The sequence below is a fragment of the Coturnix japonica genome, chromosome 8 (genome assembly GCF_054131305.1).
Source record: "Coturnix japonica strain WE chromosome 8, WE-NBRP24, whole genome shotgun sequence".
NCBI lineage: Eukaryota > Metazoa > Chordata > Aves > Galliformes > Phasianidae > Coturnix > Coturnix japonica.
Window position 1 is genome coordinate 19,349,164 of NC_140670.1, and position 11,328 is coordinate 19,360,491.

The 11,328-nt window shown below is 41.2% G+C and overlaps 1 protein-coding gene across 2 annotated transcripts; it reads right to left on the bottom strand.

The window, feature by feature from the left end:
* Positions 1–337: 337 nt before the first annotated feature.
* Positions 338–10,568, bottom strand: SLC35G1 (solute carrier family 35 member G1). 2 transcript variants are annotated; one of them, XR_014948887.1, is made up of 4 exons: positions 9,394–10,568; positions 5,632–5,812; positions 3,096–5,124; positions 338–3,063 (listed from the first exon to the last, which is right to left on the bottom strand). XR_014948887.1 is itself a non-coding variant. In XM_015867255.3 (3 exons), exons 1-3 carry the CDS (start codon positions 9,668–9,670, stop codon positions 4,365–4,367), a joined length of 1,218 nt encoding a protein of 405 aa, XP_015722741.1. In that variant the 5' UTR covers positions 9,671–10,568; the 3' UTR covers positions 338–4,364. The 2 variants fall into 2 exon arrangements, 1 of the variants encoding a protein (XP_015722741.1); XM_015867255.3 differs by having other exon boundaries at positions 338–5,124.
* Between the last annotated feature and the right edge of the window lie 760 nt (positions 10,569–11,328).

The window sequence follows — 11,328 nt, forward strand, 5'->3', positions numbered from 1 at the left end:
TAATAGAAAAAAATGAGACTGGAATTCAAATCTTGATGTATAAAAAGTAGGGGAAGAAAAAGACAAATTGCCACCTGAGCACAGGAAAAATACAGCTTTACTGACCTACCTGTGCCAGTTTTTCCAGTTAAGATACTCCCGTACTGAGAACGTTCATAGAGCTTCTGTTTGTCTCAAGCTCACTGAAAGGCACAAAGAGTGACATGGCACGCTCACAAGTAGTGCAATTGGAAACATATTCATACTTAACAGGGACTCCTTCCTTAATAGCTCTTTCATAAAGCTTACAGTATCACTACATTCGAGTACATTCTACTAATCAATGCAAAGCCAGAGATTAATTCTTCAGGTTCATTTTATTAGCAACAATGAATATAAATCTCTTATGAAAATATTCTTCACATTTCAATATATAAGAGGTGTCTATAAAAATATACTACTACATAACAAAGCCAGTAACTTCTACAAAACATATAATTTAACAATAGATAGGACATAGTAAAAATCTTAACAGAGGGCATTTTTACCCCATTTTTGTCAAACAACAGTTTGCATAAAATATGAAATCACTCATTCTCATATACATTAGTGTTATCACCAACAATTTATAGAAGTGCATAAGTTTTGCACTGAGGTTACCTGCATTTGCAGGAACATAAAGCCACAACTTCTCTTTGGATGGACAGGCAGTTAACAACCGTGAAAACATTCTGTTGGTAACTGCAAAGCCCTGCTGAAGTCAGTGTTGCACATCTGCTGTCAGCACTGCAAACTCTTGTTTGAATGAACAGAAACCACAGCCAGTGGAGAACCAGAAAACTGACTATTCCAAGCTATCCACTGCCAGTTAACAAGTAATTGACTACTGAAGAGGCTGCCCCCTTAGAAACAGACTTTCCTCCAGGAGACATGTCCTGAATAAAGCTCATCAAGGAAAAAGAAACAGAGGGTAAGGGTCATTATACCATGTTATCATTAAAGGCATTATTATCTTTCTTGTTATCATCAATTACAGAAAGATCCATCTCAGAACAGTATTTGAATTTGGAAAAGAGACTTGTTTCAGAAGAAGAAAGATAACACACCAAACTAGTTACTTTTCCAATACTCATGCTGAGGCTACTTCTATGTCTGGTGTTCAACAAATGCAAGAAATTAATTTTAATTATACAGACTACACTTTCCCACAGTAAGAATATGACAAGTTCATTGTGTGGGCATCCTTAGAAGGCTTTTAGAGCATATTTTGACAACCAGTGTATGCTGAAAGTGACTGGCTGCTGCACAGTGTCAATACAGTTTTAGCTACTGGCTCTATGTAAGAGTCAAGTAGGTAAGGCTCGAAGGCTGCAAAGTCCCAGTGGAGACAGCAGATGATTACAGTGAATTGCATAGCAAAGAACATAAGAAACATGCTTGTGATGAATCTGTAACAACAAAACCTTTTCACCCTATGCCCATGTGCAAAACAACCAATAATTATCTGTTACTTTCTCTGTTCAGGACCCACTGAAATCTGAACATTGAATAAATACATTGGAATTCAAGAGTAACTTCATAGAACAGCAATTACAATGCAATACTCCATCACATTACAAAGGTTTTCTGTTGTAAATGCACATTATTGAACTTAAGTACTGTAAAGATCATAAGATGACATTACAGGTGATGAACATTAGCAATACATTTGACATGAAGCTTAGAAGAAAAAAAATAACATTTGACCCTGAGGAATTTGCTGTATTAAAACTACAAAAGAAAGCTTATCAGAAAGAATCGAGGCTCAGCCAGTTTTAGGTCACATTCTCAAGTAGTAAGCTGGGGAAAGGAATCTGACCATGTTACCAGGCATTGTAAAGAAATACTCTCAATTAGGGTTTCCAACTCAAGGATAATAATAATTTTTTAGAAAGTACGATACCAAGTTGCTGATCTCAGGTCAGTTCATACATGTTTAGTGCAAGAAAAAAAAAGATCTTTCTTTAGTAGTGTGTACTTCTCTACTATTTGTAAACAAGATTCATAACCACTGAATCCATATGAGCTGGAGACTGTTATTTTTTTTTTAATAAGTTCCCACTTATTTTGTTTTAAACTGCGTACTGACAAAGTAGTGTTCACATACTGCAATTTAAACTACTATCCACCTCCCCTTCATTCGACATTTTTTGATTTAGTGATTAAGTTCAGGCCACTGTAGTTTGGCCCTCTGCAGCAACCCAACAAATCAAGTTACTCAGCTGGATCAGCTCATCACATAACCCCCATAAGCAGCCACATTGAGCCAATGGGAGGAACCAGAACCAGCTGACAACCCAATTGTACATCAATCTGAACTGCTTTGGAACTGCACCTTTGTGAGTGTTAACTTACAAACGTGTGCATATTAAACATGAAGTGAAGCAGTAAGAAATGCAGTCTATTTTCCATCCCTCCCTTGAAATGTGTTACTCAGTGGTAATGATGGCCGAGCAGCAGAAGAAATCCCAGTTTACAATTTCAAGTGGTAAGCAGAATTAAACTGGAATGCAATTATTAGGCCATATTTTTAAAAGAGATGAAAAACCAGTTTTATACTATTGCTGGCAATGTCAGGAGTGGCTAACTTCAGCCTTCAGGAGCAGTAAACAGACAGCTATATGCAGAAAGTGATTTTATCTCTAGGATGGAATCTGCTCATGTCCATAATAACTGAAGTATGAAATCTTGCACAAAGATAGCTCCTCTCATCTAGATACACTCTGAAGTATGATATTCAGGGATCAACTCTTCAAGGGCTTCTCTCCCAGAGTGCAATGGCTATTGGCTACAACACGCTCCTTTAGAAAGATGTGGGGGTGTGTAAATAACTGAGAAACACCTTGTGATACAAAGGACCAGATAAAGACCCAAGTGAAGTTTCTCTTGTCACTACCAAGACAAGACCCAAAAGCACACAACAATTCATTAAAGAAAATCCCCCTACCCCACATTTAATATATATTCCTCCTTCAAACGCGAGGGGGCCGAAATCAGTAACATAAGCCTTTTTCCTCAGTATTCATCACTATCTAAAGTGAAAGCCTATCAACATCATCACTATCTAAAGTGAAAGCCTATCAACATGAGAAGCTGTGTAAGGGAAGTGACTAAGTGCAGACATAAAAACAGCTGGAGAAATGGGGCAGAAGCTGCCCAACAGCACTGTCTGATGGAGCAAGTGTGAGCTCCACCCTCCCACCAAGTGCTGCACAAACCTGTTCTATAGAATCTGTGCTATGAGGTTGGCAAACGTGTATTTTCTGTGAACCATGAGTAGTGTGCACTCTCCTGTAAAGTCTCAGGAAAAAGGATTTACATTAAAGCATTTGCTCAACCTTATGAAGGCCAAGAGAACTTAGACGGTCTCATAAAGAACTTTTTTAGAGGATATAAAGAAATAACTCCTAAGTAGCATTTAAAATAACCTATATTAAATATCTAAAAAATACAATCTTTTGCATAGAGTAAAGAAAAGTGCAGCTACAGCATAACATTCTATACCACAGGAAAGAGCTTACAAGTGGTATATAGATACCTATTACCTCTCCTCACTAAGATTGCAGCAACTAAAGATGTATTTGCTGAGAACATATTAAAATAGGGATTGTTTCATTGTGCCTGTAAAGTAGGAACAAGCAATATTTTTTTTAAAGAAAGCAAAGTTGAAAGAATTCCCAGAAGTTAATTTTGTCTTGACACGACTCAAAAGATGTTCTTTCAGAATTCCAATAAAAACATCCCAACACCTTTGGTTTCTGTTTGTTTTGTTGTTGGATTTTTTTTTTGGGGGGGGGGGTGGGGAAGGGAGAAGTGAGGGGAAAAAAAAGGAGAAAATTGGTAAATTGCGAGCTTTATCTGCTCCATAGAAGTTCGAGGTCTGTAGGATTATAATTCTTCATTCCCTTCTAATTATTTGAACTGAAATCCCTCTCATGATCAATCATAGATTAGTCCAAATAAGCCTGGGAAAATTCCACTGCTCAGAAGAATAGAGAAAGTGCCCAAAAAAGTGGACAATCTGGTACAGGTACTTTAGGAAAACAAAAATCCCAGCCAACTACCATCCACTTCAGACGCAAAGCAAGCAACTTTTAAAATCTTCCTACTTTTCATATTTGCATGCCCAAGTATGAGGGGAAAAAAAAGTATACATATTGAATTAGTTGTTAAAACATCTTCAATTTGTTGCTGATGTTGTTTTGTTTTTATTAAAACTGATTTCTTTTATTGGGTACAGCTTGGTACTATAATTTCATAAATGAGATAGTTTAAATAAATAAAAATAAATATTTTATATATATTTCAAGATTATTAATTTCTGTAATGAAGTAGTGTCTGCATTGTTAGATTTCATTTTGTTCGGCCTTTTTTGAGCTCTGTTTCCACTTACGAATGGCTGTCCCAGAACTACTAGCTACTACACAAAGGGCACCACCCACAGTCCACCATGTTGGTAGATGATTGAGAAAAAGAATCTGTAAAATGAAAGCAAACACCACGTCCATCGATCTCATTATGGCCACAGGTCCAGCTTTCTCTATCTGCAATGCTTTTGTGAGAAATATCTGACCCCCTAGTCCCAATACGCCTATCAATATAAGAAAAACTCTATCTTTACCACAGTACGGTAAACGCCACTCATTCATAACAAACAATGCTATAACACATCCAATTAAACCAATGACCGCATAATACCAAATTGACAGAAAATAATGCACAGATTTCCCCACCTTTCTAAGTATAACAATAGTTGAAGCTGCAGATACTGTGCTTGCAATTGCTGCAATAGTTCCTTTAAGGTGATCTGAGTAACTTCCTTCAATTCCTGTAACATTTGACCCAAACAGAAACGGTGGTCTGGCAATTAGAATCACTCCAGTGATTGTGAAGAGGGTAAAGAGAAGATCCCAAATGCTGTATTTTTCTTTGAGAAAGATCCATGCCAGTAATGATGTAAAAACAGGACTGCTGAAAGTTATAACAGTGGCATCAGCTAGAGGCATTACTTGGAAAGCATAGTAGAGAAGAATCATTGCACTAGAGCCAAGGAATCCTCGGAAGAAAAGAAAAATTCTTTTACCTTTTGGTCCCAAAAACCCTGTTCTGAAAATTAAGAAAAACAGAAATGTCACGTTAATGTCACTGGCTTGCTTATTTCATGACCAACATCCAATGATATTTACATGTACAAACCCTTCCAAGTTATCTCAAGCATCAAAATATTTTTAACTGATTGATCACAGAGCAACTTATTCCCTTCACCACTTGCCAACCACATTCAGTCAGTAGCCTATTCCTTTAATATGAAATTGCTGCCTGCAAAATAACCCAAATGATTCTACAGTTTATCTCCTATTTTTAAGAACATTACTTCATGGGAGGCCAATACATCTGATATAAACCCTATAGAAATTTCTAAAATTCAGGAAGCCAAATTCTCACTTGAAAAATCAGCTGAATTAATAAACTATCAACTGATCCAAAACAATGCAGCTAAGCATATGAAGTCCAAATATTTATGCATATTTATGATCCAAATTACTGAGTGATGATGTTTCCAATGCATACTTTTAAGAAATAACTTTCAATTGAAACTTTTGTTACACTTACTTGTAGTATATTAGACCAGGTAGAACAAATGCCATTTGGAAAATGCAGCGAAATGCACTCACTTCCACTGAGTGTACATCTTCTATTTTTTTAAGAAATAAAGAGGCCACTGAGAAAAGGAAGGCAGACAGTACAGTGTAAAAGAGACCAAGGCCTGGACAGGAAGTTTTCTTCTTTGTTCCTGCAACAGATAAACTCCAGTTAATAATGATCTAACTCTCCATCAGTAGATTACACAGGTGACTCTACATACTACTGTGTACATTTGTAGCCATCCTTGTGGCAGTCAAAAGGGTAAGCAAAAGAAATAAATGCAAATACTACGTTGATTTAGCAGACCTACCTTGAAAACATGTTTCACTAGCCACTACAGCCCTCCTTTTTTCCTTAAAACAGGCAACAGAAGTTGAATTCTCAAACTATTCCCAGAATTCTCCCAGTCCTACATCAGTTGGAGGTGTGTGACTACGCTTCAGGAGATTCTGAGCTGTTTCTGATAACCACCTTCAAATCAGTAAATAAAACTGACTGCAAATAGTCTACAGTCAGATCACGAACACTGAAACTTATTACCAGGGAGTTATTGGATTATCGAGTAAGTTCATTATGGCTCCTAAGCAACAACGTGTTTTCCTCTCTCACAAGCACGCATATGTAGAAATTATATAAAGACAATCACTTCTGTTATAACCCATATTCATTTCACAGTTAAATCATCCTAAGTTTGATCTAGAACTACTGAAGTTTTATATTATCTTGCTGAAATTATGTGTTCTCTTCAAATAAATTTTAACCATATCAAATTTAAGTCCTTAACTTTAAAACACTGTGGGTCTGCTGCAAATTCCTGATACTTATAAAAGTTCCATGAACTTAATTTCACCATTGTTTACCCTTATCTATCGGACTTTCTCCTCCTGAAGCACTCTCCTGGGCCTAATGGATTCAATTCAGGCTTCCATACTGCCTCAGGCCCACTTCAATTACACACTCTTCCTCATTCCACTCACCTTCTCCACCCTTTGCTATAAATAAAATAAAAATTAAAAAGGAAAGCAAACAAGCAGGGTGAACTACTGATGACCTCAATGCTGTTTCCAGAGAAACCAGCCCTTTTCATATTAATAATTAACAAATATTAATAAATTAATATTATTCAATTATTTAAAATGATAAATATTAATTGGCTGCAGAGGAGGAACAGCCTTGCCACTGAACCTAGAGGTGAATTAAAACAAGAAGTTACCTCACTATCACTTGTCTTTGTGTCTACATAAAATTCTGTGGGTCGCCCTTTCTTCTAAACCACCCTCTAAAGATAACAGTGAGAACTCCCCATCCACAACGTGGTGCTTCGATAAAAGGATGCCTCACCCCACCCATCGAGCCCCAGGGATCCCTTGCAGCATCAGCAGTGGGCAGTGCTGAGAGTTGCTTAGCAACTACATATGGTTTTGAGGGGTTGAGTTTGTTTTGAAATTAACAAAACTTGTCACAAACCATTTTGATCCTCCTTGAGTTCAGCACTAAAGGCTGAGAGAAAGTTCTTTCCTCTAGAGAGCTGGGACTGTGTGCTGACACATTTGGTATGGCATCAGTTCCCATTCTAACCATCCCAAAGCCCCAGGCTTTACTACCTCAACCAGGGTTTAGAAGAGGCAGAAGGCCTCCATTCCAAAAAGCACAGCCACACTACTGATGAAATATTTCTATTTAGCAACAGCCACTTTCATAAAAGCAACTATTAAAATACCACTAACCAGCACAGGCCCAGGACATCCACTGAGTATCTAACAGAGCAGATTTTTGAAGTATCTGTGAATTACATAACACCCTAATCCACACTGCCATGCAACAGAAATACAAAATCAACACCGTCCATGGTATTAAAACAAGCAGAATCAGACTGGCCAATGGCTGAAACGGGAAATCCAAATGCAGGTTGGCTTATGGAAGAACACAGCACACACAGCACTGATTTACTTCAGGCGTGACAGCTTGCCTGACTACCACAGAATGAAGCCAATTTAAATAATGGAGGTGTTGAAATGGAAAACCAGTGAAATTACAGCAAAGTAAGCTCAAAGGATCTTATATCCAGAATTAAGCTATGGATTAAAAGAAAAACTAAAAGGAATTCATTTTTGTAAGCTGCCCAATAAATCTAACCTATCAGAAATGGTATCTGGTAATACTAGAATTTAAACTGTTGTTTCACATTGCCAACACATGTGCTTAATACAATAAGAAGGTGTCTTACTTCCTTTTAAAAATAACAGTGCGAGTTCTTCTACCAAACACAAGAACTGCCCTTCTGAAGAATACTTATTTCAAAATATGTTCTGAGGAGAAGTTTGGTTAAGATAACATCCCCAGCCCATGGAACATTGGGCCTCCCAGCACTAACTCAATGCCAACAAGACACTTGAGCTTTTGTTTAAAAGTGCTTAGGTCTGAAACAAAAAAAGTTTCAGCAAGTACCCAAATATTGTCTTCTGAGCGGTTACAGATCTGGCTTTCCAGATTCACTCCCTGGCCATCTCCACGTGTGGGGCTTCCACATGATCCTTCCACTCCTGTTTCAAATGCCAGTCAAACACCTCCCACTACACACCATTTTCCTTGCTTGCATTTTAATTCCAGGCTTTCTAAAAAAGAAGCTTTTATACTTGAAAGATGTATATAGTAAAGAAAATAACAGTTCTTACATATCTTAAGAGTGGAGACCAAAAGTGCTGACTAAGGGGAAGAAAGTCAGTGAGAGAATGATTCTTACAGAACTTTGGGAGCGGGTGATCTATTCTGCACACAGACAGCACCAGAATAGTTCCCTCAGACCACAGGAAGGCAACAGGAGCACAAGGGCCTGCTTATGAACTAACCATGGCCATGTAGACAAGATCCAGGCATGAGTCATAAAGCTCAGCTATTGACTCAACTTTCTGCCAGAGACTACAAACACTGCAAGTTTCTCAGGACTTCAAATGCTGTTTATTTCCAAGCTTTGCCTTAGGAGTGACACTAATGTAAATTTCACCAGACCGCTATCTCTGGCCTCTCCCCAGTTCCCTGTTTAACAAAGGCAGACGTTCTATCCATTTGATACTGGAAAGTCAATTATGGCTCGCATTTAATATGAAACATGTTTTCAATGCAGTTGCTTAAAAATTCAGATTAATTAGAAATTGTTTTAAGAAAGCACTGATGTTTTAAAAGGAAGCCAAATTAAGCTTACAAAAACTCTCTGTTGCAAGTTTTACAGTGAGCTGATGGCTTCAGTGATTCGAAGTAGCTGAGTAAAGCAAAAGACAAAATAAAGAATAGGCTCCCACGGAACAAAGATAAGAACTTCCAAGGAAGCCACAGTCACAAGCACAGAGTTCCTCCCCCTTACTTTTCGAAGGGCCTTCTCAATACACGAATAGTGCCATATCTCCAGCCTAAGCTTAAAAAACAACCACCAGTAGCACCAGGAAGTGACAGCGACCCTTCCCCACGGCGGCACCATCCCACTACCCGAGGAGAGAAGCGGGGCTGGGGTTCAGCCCGAGGCGGGCAGCGCTGGAGCAGGCCGGGGAGCGGCGTCCCCCAGGTGCAGGTGTGCGGCGCCCTCAGCGGCCGCCCGGGCTCACCCCGCGCCCCGCCACCGCGTGCCACTCAGCCCCGGCGCCCTCGGGGCCGCTTCCTCTTCCTCCGCCCCGCCGGCAATGTCAAACCCCCTGCTCCGCCTGCCAGCCACAGCCACAGCCTCACCCTCCTCACCGGGTGCTTTGCAGCAGCGCGGCCAGGGCGAACCCGGGCAGCAGCCGCAAACGCGGCGCTCTTCAGCACCCGCCGCCTCCACGCCGTGCGCCGGCTGCAGGCAGGGCCGCCCCGTGTCCGCACCGTCATCCTGGCCCCGCGGCCCCTCCGGCTCCTTCCCCGCCGCGGGGGCAACAGCCGCAGCCTCGGCGCCCTGACACAGCACCATGAGAACGCCGGGCCGCGTGCGATGCTGCCGGCTGTTCACAAGCCGGCAGGCACCTGGCTTCGTGCGCATGCGGTGCCACCGCCCCGCCCAGCCCCGCTCCGCTCCCTCCCCCGGCGCCTGAGGATCGGGGGATGGCTGTGACCGGGGGGACGCCTGGCGAGCCGGCCCCGCTCGGAAGCAGCCGGGAGCCGGCCACTCCTCGTCGGGACAGGCTCGGGTGCTGCCTGTCCTTCGCAACGTTTGTGCTGGCTGTCAGCGATCCCCTATGAGGGTCCGTTCCCGGGCGGCCGAGAGCCTCACCCGGCGAGGTGGAGAGAAACTGCGGCCCCTCAGGAGAGGGAGCTCTCATCTCGCCGGAGAGCCGGGCCCTCCTGGCTCCTGTGGGCACCGACGCCGCTGGTGGGGCCTGTGCGGGCCGCAGTGTTTGCGAGGGGAGCTGGAACTGCAGGCAGCGGCTCAGAGTTTTTGGATTGTGGTGTTGAGTCACCTGAGTGCACAGCTGAACGTATTGTACAGCGTTTGCACGAGGCTGCTGCCTGGCCATGTCGATTGCTCCGGCCTCAGGCAGGAGCTGTGCCGCTGCTTAAGGGAGATAATTAAGCTGTTTATTATAGCGGCTCCGTGTTCTGTATGTCACGGTTTGAAACAGCTCGGTTTCTTTCCGTGGGCCCATTAACGTGTCAATGCACAGCAGCTGCAGGGTCACCTGGGTGGGAGCCGCTGCCAGCCACGTCCACGGAGGTCAAAATGGAGATGGAACTCAATGTGCACATGGAAAAATGTAGGAAGTGGAGCTGCTCCCTTTTATTACCCATTGAAGGGTGCAGAGAAAAACAAAGAATATGCTTTGAATGCTGATTCTTCCCTTTTAGGCAAGTGCAGCTGTTGTCAATAATGAAAATGGGGAGGAATTTCTATTTTGGAATCGCTAATAAAAGATTTATGCTCCCGCTAATCTTTTAGCTGCATAAATTAATTGGTGTTTATTTATTGTTAACAAGGGGAAATGAAATGTGTAGTTTTAGCAAAGTGAGTACTATGTGGTAAATATAGGCTATTTCACACCGAGTATTTCAAGCCTTCCCTCAAGCTACATCATTAAAATTATTTCCAGCATTTCTCCTCTGATTTAGCACTTTTTATAGCCTGTGCTAATCCCCCAGAGGCTATAGCTAGTAGTTCATTATCTAGGAACAAGCATTTGATTAATATGACCAGAATTATTTCAAATTATTATTAACTAAAAGTTACGTGCATTGTTATATCGATCATTAAAAAGAGAAAATAAGTCAATTAATAAGTCTATGCTAAAATCAAGATTAACTCTTTTTGAAGGTGTTCATTATATGAATTTTCTTTAAGAGAAGAAAATAAGTAAATACTTGCTGCATTAGATAGAACCTGCTGCTATTAAGGCTCCTATCAGTACGGTCCACTACTACACTGAAAGCTATGCTAAATCTTTCCACTGAGGAGGTGATCACACAAAGAGGAGAATCAGGCCAGCAAAATTTCCTTAGCAAACATCCTTAAATATAAAACTAACTATGTCTAAGTCATCCATCATCAATTGGTCAGCCCAGTTTAATTCAGAGGGAGGTGCGAATGCTCTTGGAAGCCCACGCTTCCCCCAGAGACTTATACTTTGCTGTAACCTGGGGCAGCATTTGCAGGTCACTGGTTCTTGGACAGAAGCTGTCCTTGCACAGCAGGGAGGTGTCACTGAA

Excerpts from the sequence above, each read along its gene's own strand:
- SLC35G1 (XM_015867255.3), bottom strand. The coding sequence starts at position 9,670 with ATGCGCACGAAGCCAGGTGCCTGCCGGCTTGTGAACAGCCGGCAGCAT. Across the intron at positions 5,813-9,393 it reads GCGCTGCTGCAAAGCACCCG|GAACAAAGAAGAAAACTTCC; the intron begins GTGAGGAGGGTG and ends TATCTGTTGCAG. Across the intron at positions 5,125-5,631 it reads CCTGGTCTAATATACTACAA|AACAGGGTTTTTGGGACCAA; the intron begins GTAAGTGTAACA and ends CTTAATTTTCAG.